Genomic DNA, 16920 nt, shown 5'->3' on the forward strand with positions numbered 1-16920 from the left:
TTAACAGTTATGTTTTTGTGTAACCTAAAAGTAGTGGTACGAAAGATTTCTTGTATTACAAACTACAAAGCATGTTTTAATACATTTAAGGCAAATAAAATTCACAATCCTTACATAAAACATATTGATAAATGAAGCAATTTATAATAAAACCGGTTTGCTAACGAACTAACAGGGTTTAGCTCGCTATTGTTTGGTGATAAAGCGAGATTTTTTGACAAACTTTTTTATCTAATTGTTTATTTATTTTTACTAGATGGCTGAGATTCAAGCAGTTAAATCAGGTAAATTCACGCGTTACAATAGCCGAAAATTTTCCTAACAACAATATACACAATATATATCAGCCATTGGTTGATTGCAGGAGCTGATTCGGTGATTCCTCGACAATATTCACTTCTCACTAAGAGTACCAAACCAACATTTGTGTGTTGCTAAAAACTAGTGCTGCTTGCCTTTGATACCAAAAAAACGTTCATTACATTATCTTAACTTATGTTTTCATTGTTGTTGCCTAATTACTAGTTTGCGTTTCATGCAACACCCGTTTCACCAATTCTAAAACGCTTAAAGCGTCAGTTCTAATTTTTAGAAATGCGTTACGAAGCGTCAATGAAATGTATTCTGCGCATTCTACAAGATATATTACACTAGGTTCCAGTTTCTTTAGATAATGTGTAGCTCCGTGCAGCTCGGTCGGCGTTAGATCATAGGTGAGATATGCACATATACGAAACTGCGCTTAATTGCGGTTGCGGTATTCCACAGTGACTTTTTCCATGTAAATCGCGAATAAGCGTTATGCGTCCGTGGATTATTCGGTTTTTTGTACCGTTTTGTATATTGTATTATATTTATTGGTTTTCTCGTATATATATATATATGTTGCAACACAAATTTAAACCATGATCGAATTCAAAGATTGTTCTTGAACTACAAGGTTGGTTTACGAAATTTTATCTTGTTTACAATAACATCTATCTGAAAGACAAAAGTATGGTTGAATAACATTGGGAATCGAGATAATTTCAACCCACATATGGAAATAAACCTTATTTTGCAATGAAACATTTTTCATTGCAATCATTATTCTCACGATTTGCTGATTTCAAAATGCTTGTTATATTAAATTTTAGTTAATGTAGTGCCATGTTTTTCTAAATTATGCATCAAACTTCTTAACTTCCTCTGTTCATTAATTTTGGATTGTTTACAAGAAGCTTGCTATGATAATTTGATATAATGTTTTAAAAGGTTTTCCAAAAGTATAAACTGGCATGTAAGAATCATGATATTACATAAACAAACAACAATGGTTTAGCTCTAACAGGTTATATAATTTGTTAATTTTTAAAATTACAAATTTGTTAGGAAATTCCTTATGAAGTTATGACGTTTATATTAATTGTATGACACCAATATACATGAGATTATAGAACAACCGTTGCATCTGGTTAGTTTTTAGTTGAATTATTCAGGTTTCTGTAAAGTAATACAGTAAATTCTTTATGCTTGTCAGAAAGCCAAAGTAATATTATAAACTCTTTTGATTTCCCAGAATATTGATGAAACTATTACCGTTGATGTCGACAAATCTCAACCTGATGAAGTAAGTGCAACTTGCAGATACAAATATAGTGCTCAGAGCAATATGAAATAAAGTAGCACAGATAAGATGAAATCTTAATAGTTTAAAACTTAACTCAGGATTTTATGCTTGATGCAATGTATTTAATGTGATCCTCACCTATAATATGCAATAATATACTTTCCAGCCAAAGTGCAGGGTTACCATCTATGTATATGGTAATCATGAGGAGGACACAATGTTTATGTATAAATATATAAAAGTGACTATAAGTTGACTAAGCTTATTGTGAGTAATGTTTATAGTGAAACACCTTAATCATGTTTTTCATTTCTCAAATTAATAAGCATATCATAAAATATTATATATCAAATAAATCTTTAAATACTTCAGTTAGCATTCATAATCAAACATTATTGACAATCATAACAACTTATTCATGACTCAATAATCACTATGTCAACAAGATAAATATTTCTCCTTAATGGAAACTTGTTCAAATAATCACCAAGATAATGTAAAACTTTAGGAGAAACAACACACTCATAACATGCATTGGTCTCACAGAAAAGAACCCTACCACAACCTAGGAAGCACATATGCGTGTTAACACTGACCACTCTAACCCTGGCATACAATGTTTTCATATGAAACTTATCATGAATGTAATTTCCGTTCTCTGCCTAGAAGAAAACTGTAACCACTTGTTGACTGGAGTTATTTTCCTCTTGAAAAATTTAAACTTGAGTCAAAGAATTTAACTTCCCAACAAAATGTATTGTTTTTTTCTAGAAAAATATTGCAGCTGTTTTGCATTATACTGGGTTATTGCTTCAATTTTCTGCAGTAACAAATTTGGGGGAACATCAATCATTTGCTATTCTTGACTATAATGTGGAGAAAAGAAAATTATGGTGAGCTCCTTAGTAGTGAATGTATTTTATAATGTTATATTCATATATATTTTACATTTAATTAAGCACACTTCATATGTGTTTGTTCATCGGTACCCTCATTATCGTGCAAATGGATTTGTCTGGTTGTTTGGCTGTTCATGTGATCGATTGCGACTGGAATTTGTGCAGGCCCTTAGCTCAAATACTAATTTAAGTACAGATAAAGGTATACAAGATTATTAAAAATGACTAATTGTAAATTTAAGCACTAACTTCTGGAATACTCTTTTAATAGTTGTAAGCTATCCAAAATGCTTACATACATTGGCAATGGAAAGATTTTTGGAGACTTATGATGAAAATTTGGGAATAACCTCACAAGAATCAAGTTTTTTCAAGAGTATGTTATTGTTCTCATAATGCAGAATAAAGTAAATGGTTTGAACTCGGGAGTATCGTGACATGTTTGTGGATGTAGGTCGTCCAGGTAGTTGAGTCCTGAGAAGGACTGTTTGTGTTGATGTTCAGATCAAAAATTTTTGAAGATGACTACCACTAAGGTTGTAGAAAGTCAGTCAACACCAACAATAACAGTCATTTTCAGGACTCTACTAACCTGGACGATCTACATACAGAAACATGTAATAATGCAGAATGGTGGTTATTTTGCTATATGAGAACAGTATGCTAATATCATGCCAACCTGTGAAAAAAGTAATTTTGCATAAAATTGATGGTATGTTTGTTTTTTTAATTTTTTAAGTTGTGGAAAAATCAGGAACATCTGACCCAATAGATCATTCATACTGTGGAATGTTTCCTAAAGAGGTTTTTACTTGCAGTCATTGATTAAATTATAATATGTTCTACGATAGCTCCTTTCATGTTACAGGACTTGTTTAAAGCCGTTAGTGGTGGTCCCAACTGGATTGCTGTAAAACCAGTCAATCGCGAATGGGGCGTGTGCACATTTACTTATTCTAAAGTAGCACTACCTCAAGCAGAGCTAAGATGTTCTAATTGTTCATCTTACCTCTGCATTCATGTTACAACTCTTGGGAAGGCGCTGGAAGTCGTACAAGATGATGACGACTCGCAGCTAGCATATTTTAAGTTAGCTTTTGAAACCTCACCTGAAATGAGAAATTACTACGAGTTGGCAACTCGTAGTGAAAAAAAAGTTAAATTATTTGAAATAGGTAAAGTAGTGTAGTAAATGGAAATAATATATGTGTGTTTGTGTAATGGGTGGCCAAAAAACATGGAATCGTCATTTAAATTTCAATACTCATTTTTTCACACAGGTTGTGATGAGAATGATGCCAATCATTTTGCTAAGCTTCTGGCTATGAACTGGTCAAAGATATTCGTACCTAGTGCTTGTGGTACTTGCTCTTGTGGTGCTGCTTGGGATAAGCGTGATGTATCAGATGACTGGCTGGATGTGGAAGGCTGTCATGTGGCGTATCTTTATGATTTCCACTGTGTGAATGGTTTGTAAACTGAATTATTTATTACTTTCTTTGTATTAGTGTCACGACTACAATCTTCTGTGAATTTTTAGTGTATTATCGACCGTGTTCTACATGCACAAACAAGAAGCGGTACGATGGTATCGAGAACAACGTCTTGTGGTTTGGATCATTTTCCATTTCGCATGCAGTCCTCAAAGATTATATAAGGCATTTTTTGGTTTCAAGGTACGTGTGATAGTCAGTTATCAAGTATGAAGTAAACATTTTTATCTACATGATTAATTATGAATTCATGAAAATATCTTTTCATCTTTTAAATGGTTTAGCCTGCCCATGTATAAATATTACGTGACGTACGTCCAAAGACAAGTTATGTCAGGAAATTTGAATTTTTCTGGCATTATAACTTACACCAAGTTTCGTCTGGCAGTTACTGCAATGATTAGGTAACTTTTTTTTTTTATTTCAACCTGCACCAATTTTTTAGGTGAGTTACATGTATTTAAAAGTTTATTTGATCGGATATTCGTTTGTTTAAATTAACTTTTGTTGTAATGCTAAATATAAATGATAAAAGTACGTATGCTACCAATATATATATATATCTGTAGCACTTACGTATGTTTAGCATTTGATCATTTCATTGGTGGTGAATTTATGATAAGGGTGGGGAGTGTGGGTGCACAGAGGTGCTCCCACCTGTAGGTAATGGTCAACAAAGGGTACATAGAGAGGTACAAAAAATGAAAACACTATCCTACTTTTAATGTCCAAGAAAGTCTGAACATTTATTTACTATCATTTTACTTTCCTTATGAAGTGGCAACACTGAATAGATCAAATGGCATTCTTATTTATTTTGTTGACAAAACAGGCAGTATTGTATCCGCTTTTAAGAATAACTATGTTAATTGGTTTTTAACCATAGATCTAAAAAATCCTTGCTGGATACAACACTGATTTTTTACGCTATTTAGATTACTTGACATTGACTTTGTTGACGCTTTTCATTGTAACATCTGTGGAAAACATCTGAAAAAAGTTGTTATGGACGGTACGGCACTTGGTATCCAAAAAACCTTCTTGCCTCGTAAGGTAGCTCCCCCAGAAGGCCCTACGATGGATGGAAGATAAGTGTTTTTTCTGGGTGTGTATTTTTTCATTGGCTAGCTGGACATGTGTTTTATTTTGGGGCGGATTTTTTCCAACACTAGGTTCGAAACGCGGAACTTCCTCAATCGGAAGAGGCAGAGAGTTGTTGAAGAAATTTATAAAGAACCAAATTACAGAAGACGAACTCGTGGAATTAACCTCGGAAGTATGAATGTTGTTAGTTGTTTATTGATGTACAATATGCTAAGAACATGTTGTAGCTATTTTTACAGGCTATTTTACTATTGCTCGTTTATTTAGATTTCATCTCCTGGCCTAAAAATGCTAATCGTATCCCTTAGAGAGGAACATTTTGGTGTCACGTTTCCAGAACCTTGCATAAGACTTCTCAAAGCACTTGCGTCAGATAAACCTGTTTGTGCAATTGTACCTCCTGTGAGAGAGGTGAAGGATTTGTTGATCAGAATTGCCAACGGAGCAAATCCAAAGGACAATCCATTGTCTGATTTACAACTTTTGCACGAACAGGTCCCCCTCTTGTTTTGTCTTTGCAATCATTTTGCAGAGCTGCCAAACCCCATACGTGTTTTGTGTGGGGAAATGGTCGCCAAAGCGTCCAGTCCTTTTACTGACGAAAACGGGTGTGAGCGTTTGCCCCACAACCTTCCCCAAGTTCAGTGTGATGGTCAGTTAGGTTTTTTTCCATCTTTGCCTTCTCTTGTTGAACGTGGGCACTATGTTCTTGACACAAAAAGAGCTGGTCATTTAGATGATTGTGCCAAAGGCGTTCGTTCAAAGAAGAAGCATGGGTCTTTAATTCCTGGGATATTCCTTATTTTATGTCCGCACGGTATGGCAAAGAAGCATTAATGTTCTTGATCATAGAATGACAGGAAAATTCATCCCGTAAACTCTCCTCATTGAAAATTATGAGATTTTTATTGTTTTTAGGTATTTGTTACGGCTTTCAAGTGATGCCCGATCATGAATCACCCAATGTTCCTTTTACCATTTTAAGAACTCGATTTTCTGAAGGTAATTTGAAGTTTTTGAGGTATTTCTCATTCTTTTATGAGAATTGTGAAATTGTTAGCGTTTCGTTACTCCCAATTGTAAACAAATAAACTTATAATGTTTAGCTCCTGAACTAGTGATCTATGACAACGCGTGCAAACTACACGAGTACTGCCTTAACCGCGATCCTGCTTTTTTTAAAAAATCCAAATTCATCGTCGACAAGTTTCATTGGAGAAACCATTCTGGTATAAAACTCGTATTTTATTATGCTAAGTGTGTCGAAATTGAAACGACTCATATCTTTGACTCTTATAGGTTGCTCTGAGGGATACGATATTAATAGATATCCCATTTTAAAAACGCACAACAGCCAAGCTGCAGAGCAGTGTAACTCTGTAATGAAGCCACTTGCGTCAATGGTTTCATACATGGAATATGACAACTTTTTGCTATTTTCGAAATTGTATATTTGGTACAGGTGAGAAAATTAGTAAAATTTCAGATATTATAAAACATACCGGAAAATGGTATGTATAACCATGATGAAATGATGGATAAAAAACAAGTAAATTTTTAGGAGGACTTAAAATTTCGTGTTTGTGCGACACAATGGTGTAAACCAGATGAGAAAATTAGTAAATTTCAGATATTATAAAACATACCGGAAAATGGTATGTATAACCATGATGAAATGATGGATAAAAATCAAGTAAATTTTTACGAGGACTTAAAATTTCGTGTTTGTGTGTCACTATGGTGTAAACCAGATGAGAAAATTAGTAAAATTTCAGAGATTATAAAACATACCGGAAAATGGTATGTATAACCATGACGAAATGATGTCTAAAAACAAGTAAATTTTTACGAGGACTTAAAATTTCGTGTTTGTGTGTCACTATGGTGTAAACCATATGAGAAAATTAGTAAAATTTCAGATATTATATAACATACCGGAAAATGGTATGTATAACCATGATGAAATGATGTCTAAAAAACAAGTAAATTTTCACGAGGACTTAAAATTTCGTGTTTGTGTGTCACTATGGTGTAAACCAGATGAGAAAATTAGTAAAATTTCAGATATTATATAACATACAGAAAATGGTATGGATAACCACGATGGTTATACTTCTATAAATCAAAGTTCTAATCCCTTGTAACCTCACGTACAGGCGTTTTTTGTTCATGGTATCGATCTTTTAAATTTTATTGGATTAAATTATTCGTGTTCGTTAGGTTCTATACTAGTGATTCCAGAGCTTTTATTAATGATCGAATTCATACGATTCCTGTTTTACTATGTACTATTTCTGAGTTGTCTTTACCAGTGTACAGCGGATACCTCCTTTATTCGCGTGGTTGTAAGTGATGTTATACCTACAAGAAAATGGACGCAATACAAACTTCGTGGTATGTTTTACTACTGGAAAATGGTATGCATAACCACACTTACAACCATCTACATTTTACAAACTTTTTTATGTTTTAACACGTATAGAGTGATCATTAATGGAATCTTTATGTTTTATTTGAAATAATATGTTTAAAATAACTCTCACAGTTAACACAAATTGGCAACGTGGCATATTTACACTTGTAGTAGATTTGCTACTAGATATTTAATTCATATGGTAATGCAAATTGATATCTTCCGTTAAATCAAAGTCACGTGGAGTAGTAACTTCCTAACAACAAATTGGCTATTGGAGTTTCGAAGGTTAATGAAAAAATGTATCGTTTTGGGAAAAAGTTTAAGCGTTCAAAGACGTTTTTCTACACTCGAGGCCCTCGACGATCACCTATTGATTCGGTAGGATAAAAATTAATTTGTTTCAAGTAACTCAATTTCAGCTTCAACTTAAGAAATGAAGTTTCATTTCAACTACCACATCTGATCTTTGAGATAATACTCTCCATCCATATACTTTCATGATGGAAATTTGCTGTTGGTGGGCTACAAACAATCAAGCTGCTTTTCGTATTACATAATGCTTATGATTGTGAAATTATTAAAGCCATTCATTCACTTGCATTTCTAGGGGAGTTATCTACGGATGATAATTGTGGTGGTATACATTGTTTCAAGTACATATAGATAGCCCTCTTTGGTTTAAATATTTTAACATATTCACTAATGTGCAAGAATTGATAGTTGACTTTGGAATTTGTGAACTATTTTGGGGTTCCTACTTTGCTCTCTGCAAGGTCTCTGTACATATTAGTACAATTATGTTGCTTATAAAATTTTGGCCTGTTCAACGAAAGCTTGTACAGAAAGGTAAGAAGGAAATATGTTGCATTTAAGCTTGATTGTTGTAAGCCCACCAGCAGCCGAACAGATACATTTTCTTCCTATTGCAAGTTAATTGTTTAGTGGTAGTAAACATATGTGTGAAATATGTTTTAGTTGACAACTTATAATACATTGTTTCATCACAAAATAGATGGCCCCTCATAGCAGTCAATCTAAATCAAACGAAGACTACGAAGTGGAATGTAATGTGGTTAGTCTCTAAGTATCTCAAAATTATGAAGTCTGAAATATCTGTGTGGGATGTGTTGCATTAAAGTTGTGAACCTTAGGTGAAATGAAAAATTAAATATGTTACTTATCATATATGGAGCATTGCAAACTTTCTCTTAGGAAATGCATGATGATCATCCATTGTTAGAAGAATGTGTTGAGTCAAACATCACTCTTGAACAACCGTTGCATCTGGTTAGTTTTTAGTTGAATTATTCAGGTTTCTGTAAAGTAATACAGTAAATTCTTTATGCTTGTCAGAAAGCCAAAGTAATATTATAAACTCTTTAGATTTCCCAGAATATTGATGAAACTATTACCGTTGATGTCGACAAATCTCAACCTGATGAAGTAAGTGCAACTTGCAGATACAAATATAGTGCTCAGAGCAATATGAAATAAAGTAGCACAGATAAGATGAAATCTTAATAGTTTAAAACTTAACTCAGGATTTATGCTTGATGCAATCTACTATAATGTATTTAATGTGATTCTCACCTATAATATGCAATAATACTTTCTGCCAAAGTGCATTACCATCTATAAATGAGTTATGCATGTTGAAATATACATATATTAATATATGAACAATTTATCTAGCTAGTGACATAATATGTAATAATAATATAATACATATTATGTATATCTATGTATATGGTAATCATGAGGAGGACACAATGTTTATGTATAAATATATAAAAGTGACTATAAGTTGACTAAGCTTATTGTGAGTAATGTTTATAGTGAAACACCTTAATCATGTTTTCATTTCTCAAATTAATAAGCATATCATAAAATATTATATATCAAATAAATCTTTAAATACTTCAGTTAGCATTCATAATCAAACATTATTGACAATCATAACAACTTATTCATGACTCAATAATCACTATGTCAACAAGATAAATATTTCTCCCTTAATGGAAACTTGTTCAAATAATCACCAAGATAATGTAAAACTTTAGGAGAAACAACACACTCATAACATGCATTGGTCTCACAGAAAAGAACCCTACCACAACCTAGGAAGCACATATGCGTGTTAACACTGACCACTCTAACCCTGGCATACAATGTTTTCATATGAAACTTATCATGAATGTAATTTCCGTTCTCTGCCTAGAAGAAAAACTGTAACCACTTGTTGACTGGAGTTATTTTCCCTCTTGAAACAATTTAAACTTGAGTCAAAGAATTTAAGTTCCCAACAAAATGTATTGTTTTTTTCTAGAAAAATATTGCAGCTGTTTTGCATTATACTGGGTTATTGCTTCAATTTTCTGCAGTAACAAATTTGGGGGAACATCAATCATTTGCTATTCTTGACTATAATGTGGAGAAAAGAAAAATTATGGTGAGCTCCTTAGTAGTGAATGTATTTTATAATGTTATATTCATATATATTTTACATTTAATTAAGCACACTTCATATGTGTTTGTTCATCGGTACCCTCATTATCATGTAAATGGATTTGTCTGGTTGTTTGGCTGTTCATGTGATCGATTGCGACTGGAATTTGTGCAGGCCCTTAGCTCAAATACTAATTTAAGTACAGATAAAGGTATACAAGATTATTAAAAATGACTAATTGTAAATTTAAGCACTAACTTCTGGAATACTCTTTTAATAGTTGTAAGCTATCCAAAATGCTTACATATATTGGCAATGGAAAGATTTTTGGAGACTTATGATGAAAATTTGGGAATAACCTCACAAGAATCAAGTTTTTTCAAGAGTATGTTATTGTTCTCATAATGCAGAATAAAGTAAATGGTTTGAACTCGGGAGTATCGTGACATGTTTGTGGATGTAGGTCGTCCAGGTAGTTGAGTCCTGAGAAGGACTGTTTGTGTTGATGTTCAGATCAAAAATTTTTGAAGATGACTACCGCTAAGGTTGTAGAAACGTCAGTCAACACCAACAATAACAGTCATTTTCAGGACTCTACTAACCTGGACGATCTACATCCAGAAACATGTAATAATGCAGAATGGTGGTTATTTTGCTATATGAGAACAGTATGCTAATATCATGCCAACCTGTGAAAAAAGTAATTTTGCATAAAATTGATGGTATGTTTGTTTTTTTAATTTTTTAAGTTGTGGAAAAATCAGGAACATCTGACCCAATAGATCATTCATACTGTGGAATGTTTCCTAAAGAGGTTTTTACTTGCAGTCATTGATTAAATTATAATATGTTCTACGATAGCTCCTTTCATGTTACAGGACTTGTTTAAAGCCGTTAGTGGTGGTCCCAACTGGATTGCTGTAAAACCAGTCAATCGCGAATGGGGCGTGTGCACATTTACTTATTCTAAAGTAGCACTACCTCAAGCAGAGCTAAGATGTTCTAATTGTTCATCTTACCTCTGCATTCATGTTACAACTCTTGGGAAGGCGCTGGAAATCGTACAAGATGATGACGACTCGCAGCTAGCATATTTTAAGTTAGCTTTTGAAACCTCACCTGAAATGAGAAATTACTACGAGTTGGCAACTCGTAGTGAAAAAAAAGTTAAATTATTTGAAATAGGTAAAGTAGTGTAGTAAATGGAAATAATATATATGTGTTTGTGTAATGGGTGGCCAAAAAACATGGAATCGTCATTTAATTTTCAATACTCATTTTTTCACACAGGTTGTGATGAGAATGATGCCAATCATTTTGCTAAGCTTCTGGCTATGAACTGGTCAAAGATATTCGTACCTAGTGCTTGTGGTACTTGCTCTTGTGGTGCTGCTTGGGATAAGCGTGATGTATCAGATGACTGGCTGGATGTGGAAGGCTGTCATGTGGCGTATCTTTATGATTTCCACTGTGTGAATGGTTTGTAAACTGAATTATTTATTACTTTCTTTGTATTAGTGTCACGACTACAATCTTCTGTGAATTTTTTAGTGTATTATCGACCGTGTTCTACATGCACAAACAAGAAGCGGTACGATGGTATCGAGAACAACGTCTTGTGGTTTGGATCATTTTCCATTTCGCATGCAGTCCTCAAAGATTATATAAGGCATTTTTTGGTTTCAAGGTACGTGTGATAGTCAGTTATCAAGTATGAAGTAAACATTTTTATCTACATGATTAATTATGAATTCATGAAAATATCTTTTCATCTTTTAAATGGTTTAGCCTGCCCATGTATAAATATTACGTGACGTACGTCCAAAGACAAGTTATGTCAGGAAATTTGAATTTTTCTGGCATTATAACTTACACCAAGTTTCGTCTGGCAGTTACTGCAATGATTAGGTAACTTTTTTTTTATTTCAACCTGCACCAATTTTTTAGGTGAGTTACATGTATTTAAAAGTTTATTTGATCGGATATTCGTTTGTTTAAATTAACTTTTGTTGTAATGCTAAATAAAAATGATAAAAGTACGTATGCTACCAATATATATATCTGTAGCACTTACGTATGTTTAGCATTTGATCATTTCATTGGTGGTGAATTTATGATAAGGGTGGGGAGTGTAAGTGCACAGAGGTGCTCCCACCTGTAGGTAATGGTCAACAAAAGGGTACATAGAGAGGTACAAAAAATGAAAACACTATCCTACTTTTAATGTCCAAGAAAGTCTGAACATTTATTTACTATCATTTTACTTTCCTTATGAAGTGGCAACACTGAATAGATCAAATGGCATTCTTATTTATTTTGTTGACAAAAACAGGCAGTATTGTATCCGCTTTTAAGAATAACTATGTTAATTGGTTTTTAACCATAGATCTAAAAAATCCTTGCTGGATACAACACTGATTTTTTACGCTATTTAGATTACTTGACATTGACTTTGTTGACGCTTTTCATTGTAACATCTGTGGAAAACATCCGAAAAAAGTTGTTATGGACGGTACGGCACTTGGTATCCAAAAAACCTTCTTGCCTCGTAAGGTAGCTCCCCCAGAAGGCCCTACGATGGATGGAAGATAAGTGTTTTTTCTGGGTGTGTATTTTTTCATTGGCTAGCTGGACATGTGTTTTATTTTGGGGCGGATTTTTTCCAACACTAGGTTCGAAACGCGGAACTTCCTCAATCGGAAGAGGCAGAGAGAGTTGTTGAAGAAATTTATAAAGAACCAAATTACAGAAGACGAACTCGTGGAATTAACCTCGGAAGTATGAATGTTGTTAGTTGTTTATTGATGTACAATATGCTAAGAACATGTTGTAGCTATTTTTACAGGCTATTTTACTATTGCTCGTTTATTTAGATTTCATCTCCTGGCCTAAAAATGCTAATCGTATCCCTTAGAGAGGAACATTTTGGTGTCACGTTTCCAGAACCTTGCATAAGACTTCTCAAAGCACTTGCGTCAGATAAACCTGTTTGTGCAATTGTACCTCCTGTGAGAGAGGTGAAGGATTTGTTGATCAGAATTGCCAACGGAGCAAATCCAAAGGACAATCCATTGTCTGATTTACAACTTTTGCACGAACAGGTCCCCCTCTTGTTTTGTCTTTGCAATCATTTTGCAGAGCTGCCAAACCCCATACGTGTTTGTGTGGGAAATGGTCGCCAAAGCGTCCAGTCCTTTTACTGACCAAAACGGGTGTGAGCGTTTGCCCCACAACCTTCCCAAGTTCAGTGTGATGGTCAGTTAGGTTTTTTCCATCTTTGCCTTCTCTTGTTGAACGTGGGCACTATGTTCTTGACACAAAAGAGCTGGTCATTTAGATGATTGTGCCAAAGGCGTTCGTTCAAAGAAGAAGCATGGGTCTTTAATTCCTGGGATATTCCTTATTTTATGTCCGCACGGTATGGCAAAGAAGCATTAATGTTCTTGATCATAGAATGACAGGAAAATTCATCCCGTAAACTCTCCTCATTGAAAAATTATGAGATTTTTATTGTTTTTAGGTATTTGTTACGGCTTTCAAGTGATGCCCGATCATGAATCACCCAATGTTCCTTTTACCATTTTAAGAACTCGATTTTCTGAAGGTAATTTGAAGTTTTGAGGTATTTCTCATTCTTTTATGAGAATTGTGAAATTGTTAGCGTTTCGTTACTCCCAATTGTAAACAAATAAACTTATAATGTTTAGCTCCTGAACTAGTGATCTATGACAACGCGTGCAAACTACACGAGTACTGCCTTAACCGCGATCCTGCTTTTTAAAAATCCAAATTCATCGTCGACAAGTTTCATTGGAGAAACCATTCTGGTATAAAACTCGTATTTTATTATGCTAAGTGTGTCGAAATTGAAACGACTCATATCTTTGACTCTTATAGGTTGCTCTGAGGGATACGATATTAATAGATATCCCATTTTAAAAACGCACAACAGCCAAGCTGCAGAGCAGTGTAACTCTGTAATGAAGCCACTTGCGTCAATGGTTTCATACATGGAATATGACAACTTTTTGCTATTTTCGAAATTGTATATTTGGTACAGAAACATGTTGCGCATAATAAAATGCAATCCTGGACGGGATGTTCCAGAGAGGAAACGTTTCTTGCAATCAGCAATATTATCAGATAAGTAGTATTTGAAAACCAGTATTATTTAATTGGGAACCATGTTGAAACGAAATGCTAACACTTTGGAACAAACAAAAAAAGTCTAAGTAACAGTTGAAATATTTTTCTAAATTCATCATTTTAAAGAAAATACGTCATATTTATGACATGTCTGCGTAACGTATAGCTGTAACATTTTGTCCTCAAACAGCTTCATATTTTTCGCATTTATAGCATAATGAAAAATTTTGGATATGAAAATGAATGAAATCAATTTTTAAAATGTTGAAATCATAACTCGCACGATATTATAGCTTTTCAACGTCAATGGATAATGCTGGTACTCATTAGTTATTAAGTATATATATTTACTCCACGATTATTCTATGTAGTAGTAATGTTGCACCTCATGACACAATCAGAGTTTATATGAAGAAGTAATTGAACAAATGTGCCGAGCATTGACCATTTATATAACGCCTGTTTTTCATTGTGTGTAAACAGGTCGACTGTTACAGGGACTGAAGAAGCTCTTTTAGCTGCGTACGTCTTCCCTCACTGTTTATATTTTCTATCGATGAGTTGATGCATCCCTAAAATATGATAAAATTATCTGTTATATGTCACATACTGGAATATGTTGCTTTTAAATTATTTGCGTATTTTGCGACAGCAAATGTCTACATAACAAAATACCTCCTTTATTATTACTCTTGCAAACTCTAACAAATATACGCCGCAATCGTGACCATTTTTTTGCCTTGCAACCTGAATGGTGATTAAATAACAACGTTTGTGACATATCCATACATTGACTTTATAGATCAATGTGTTTATGCTTGTCAAACAATTACTCGACTTACATCCGCATAAATAGGCTCTGAAATGCTTCCCATGTGGTCTGGCCATTGTTGCTCTTCTTTTATGTGTTGGAGATACCTTAACGTTAAAAAGCTGTTTATGAAGTTAGAAAACATGTCGGTACATATCAAAGAGGCAACCTGTTAGTTCAGTATGTATAGAAATAACAACCTTCTTATGTTTGAAGCAACAGTTTTATTCTTCCAACCCATGCTGCACAACACGTATAAACGACTTGAAAACTTCAAAGACCACTAGCCACCAATGTGTCCTTTAAAATATATCATGTCTCAAGTATCTCATAGAATTGAACTATAGAAACTGATTTTCTTTGTAAAATTCTTACATGTCGCAGACTGGTATAAAAATCATTTTATATTGATACATGTTCTTAGGTGTGTATCTCCTCACTCCATGTAAGTTGCATCCCGAAAGATCTAATGGTCGCTTTGATCTGAAAAAATTGCAAATATTATAACATGTAATTATCTCTAGAATCTAGGGTGAAATCTTAACCGGACACTTACACGTGTCCTTTCATGAGTAGTTTCTGTTGGAAAAAACTAGAAAAGGCATAATATTGTTCCCCATCGTCTTTTCTTTCTGCCGTTTTGCAGTAATACCTATTGCATTCATGTAATTTAAGTTAGCTTGTAAAGTTTTTATTGCTTCCTTCTATATGTTAGATTTGAATCATTTCACATTACCTTAAAAAAAAGTCAATTATGGTATCACACAACCACTTGCTTCCATTTAATGTTTCGACATCACTCTTGTATATTACAATGCCATCAAAACAGTTCACTCTAAAAGGCATTGATGCTACCTTTGTCGTTTTCCTTTTGTCAAATATTTTCAATATATGAATGTCACCTTTCACTCTCTTCACTGCATTCTTTCCTGTCAAAGATATAGTTTTCTATTATCGTCAGGAATTTTCTTCACATATTCAATAGAAACATTTACATGAGACATTCAATTTTTATTGACCTGATTGTAGTTGCTGGCTTTTTCTTCTAGTCGGTCTCTTTTCAGATGTTTGCTCCATAAATACATAACTATTTTGAAAAGTTTTGCCAACTGTCAAACTAAAGTAGCCTATTCCTCCGTTGTCCGTAACTTGGCATAAACACGGAAAATAGATATGGAATAGTTCAAACTGGGGACTCCATATTTCCAATGACGCACGAAGTGCTCCAGCAATGCATTGAACATGCGTGTTAGTAAGGGTAACCTCTAAAAAAGGGAATAATTTGCTTGTCATGTAGGTTTTCTAAATTTGTTTAATATTAAAGAATTTTCTTCGTGATTTGAATTTTGAGAATGTTCACCTTCAGTGTTGAAATCTTGTATTTCTTTTATAATTTCTTCATTTGAAATTGCTTTACTTGTTTGTCGTGAGCGCTAGAAAAAGATGTGTTTCTTTTATAAATAAAAAAACTTAGAGATTTACAGAGCAAAATATTACTTCGGATGCCAAATGACATTGATGTGCAACTCCGTATAGAAATGAATCGAGTTGAAGTCTATTGGGATCAATGCTTAAAGCGTTGAAAATGTCTCCAGGACAACTTGTGTCGTAATCATGTGGAACGCCCATGAGGTCTTTTTCGTGTGACCTACTCAAATATTATTAAGGAATCAACAAATTGTCATTTAGATTAGAACCGTTCAATCAGTCAATAAACATTAGCATTTCATACTTTAAATTTTTCGTAATAGGATGTTGATGTGTATCAGCTAAGTCCAACAATTCGTAGGCTGTTTCAACATATTTTAGGGGGGTCTTTTAACATTGCGCGAACAATACAAGCTATTTCTCTCTAAAATGGATTGTGGTATCGTTTTGAAATTTAAAAAAATAAATGTGAGTTTCTAAAAGTTTTCTTACTTTTTCGTACATGTCTCTCATCTGTTGTAAATTCACTAATTGTGTATCCTCTTCCTGATGGGTATAGAAAAAAACG

General features: G+C 33.7%; 3 protein-coding genes and 2 long non-coding RNA genes across 6 annotated transcripts; all 5 read left to right on the forward strand.

Annotated features, from left to right (window-relative positions):
- Window positions 1-778: 778 nt before the first annotated feature.
- On the forward strand, window positions 779-2492 carry LOC124434845. 2 transcript variants are annotated; one of them, XR_006944918.1, is made up of 3 exons: window positions 779-940; window positions 1559-1609; window positions 2381-2492. It is a non-coding gene; the product is annotated as an uncharacterized LOC124434845 (long non-coding RNA). The 2 variants fall into 2 exon arrangements; XR_006944919.1 differs by lacking the exon at window positions 779-940 and adding an exon at window positions 1436-1453.
- A 75-nt stretch (window positions 2493-2567) lies between these two features.
- On the forward strand, window positions 2568-5208 carry LOC124434096. The gene is made up of 8 exons (XM_046983972.1): window positions 2568-2710; window positions 2780-2884; window positions 3248-3312; window positions 3377-3683; window positions 3789-3977; window positions 4049-4184; window positions 4286-4405; window positions 4937-5208. Exons 2-8 carry the CDS (start codon window positions 2815-2817, stop codon window positions 5091-5093), a joined length of 1044 nt encoding a protein of 347 aa, XP_046839928.1. The 5' UTR covers window positions 2568-2710; window positions 2780-2814; the 3' UTR covers window positions 5094-5208.
- A 6-nt stretch (window positions 5209-5214) lies between these two features.
- On the forward strand, window positions 5215-7641 carry LOC124434097. The gene is made up of 6 exons (XM_046983973.1): window positions 5215-5277; window positions 5373-5922; window positions 6024-6107; window positions 6212-6334; window positions 6405-6567; window positions 7418-7641. Exons 2-6 carry the CDS (start codon window positions 5394-5396, stop codon window positions 7452-7454), a joined length of 936 nt encoding a protein of 311 aa, XP_046839929.1. The 5' UTR covers window positions 5215-5277; window positions 5373-5393; the 3' UTR covers window positions 7455-7641.
- A 61-nt stretch (window positions 7642-7702) lies between these two features.
- LOC124434101 lies at window positions 7703-13170 on the forward strand. Its single transcript, XM_046983975.1, has 15 exons — window positions 7703-7899; window positions 8534-8593; window positions 8734-8808; window positions 8905-8964; window positions 9848-9970; window positions 10037-10178; window positions 10248-10352; window positions 10717-10781; window positions 10846-11152; window positions 11258-11446; window positions 11519-11654; window positions 11756-11875; window positions 12403-12555; window positions 12637-12745; window positions 12841-13170. Exons 1-15 carry the CDS (start codon window positions 7819-7821, stop codon window positions 13168-13170), a joined length of 2055 nt encoding a protein of 684 aa, XP_046839931.1. The 5' UTR covers window positions 7703-7818.
- Window positions 13171-13291: 121 nt separating this feature from the next.
- LOC124434098 lies at window positions 13292-14079 on the forward strand. Its single transcript, XR_006944697.1, has 4 exons — window positions 13292-13385; window positions 13488-13571; window positions 13675-13794; window positions 13865-14079. It is a non-coding gene; the product is annotated as an uncharacterized LOC124434098 (long non-coding RNA).
- The last annotated feature ends 2841 nt before the right edge of the window (window positions 14080-16920 follow it).

This window comes from Xenia sp. Carnegie-2017, unplaced genomic scaffold, assembly GCF_021976095.1.
Source record: "Xenia sp. Carnegie-2017 unplaced genomic scaffold, XeniaSp_v1 HiC_scaffold_14, whole genome shotgun sequence".
NCBI lineage: Eukaryota > Metazoa > Cnidaria > Anthozoa > Malacalcyonacea > Xeniidae > Xenia > Xenia sp. Carnegie-2017.

What these genes read in the sequence shown, in the direction of transcription:
- LOC124434101 (XM_046983975.1), top strand. Translation starts at nt 7,819, where the DNA reads ATGTATCGTTTTGGGAAAAAGTTTAAGCGTTCAAAGACGTTTTTCTAC. An exon ending in TTGAACAACCGTTGCATCTG is followed by an intron (nt 8,809 to 8,904) that starts GTTAGTTTTTAG and finishes TAAACTCTTTAG; the next exon opens with ATTTCCCAGAATATTGATGA. An exon ending in TCGTGGAATTAACCTCGGAA is followed by an intron (nt 12,746 to 12,840) that starts GTATGAATGTTG and finishes TCGTTTATTTAG; the next exon opens with ATTTCATCTCCTGGCCTAAA.
- LOC124434097 (XM_046983973.1), top strand. Translation starts at nt 5,394, where the DNA reads ATGCTAATCGTATCCCTTAGAGAGGAACATTTTGGTGTCACGTTTCCA. An exon ending in TCATTGGAGAAACCATTCTG is followed by an intron (nt 6,335 to 6,404) that starts GTATAAAACTCG and finishes TGACTCTTATAG; the next exon opens with GTTGCTCTGAGGGATACGAT. An exon ending in AAATTGTATATTTGGTACAG is followed by an intron (nt 6,568 to 7,417) that starts GTGAGAAAATTA and finishes TGTCTTTACCAG; the next exon opens with TGTACAGCGGATACCTCCTT.
- LOC124434096 (XM_046983972.1), top strand. Translation starts at nt 2,815, where the DNA reads ATGGAAAGATTTTTGGAGACTTATGATGAAAATTTGGGAATAACCTCA. An exon ending in GTGGAATGTTTCCTAAAGAG is followed by an intron (nt 3,313 to 3,376) that starts GTTTTTACTTGC and finishes TTCATGTTACAG; the next exon opens with GACTTGTTTAAAGCCGTTAG. An exon ending in GCAGTTACTGCAATGATTAG is followed by an intron (nt 4,406 to 4,936) that starts GTAACTTTTTTT and finishes TACGCTATTTAG; the next exon opens with ATTACTTGACATTGACTTTG.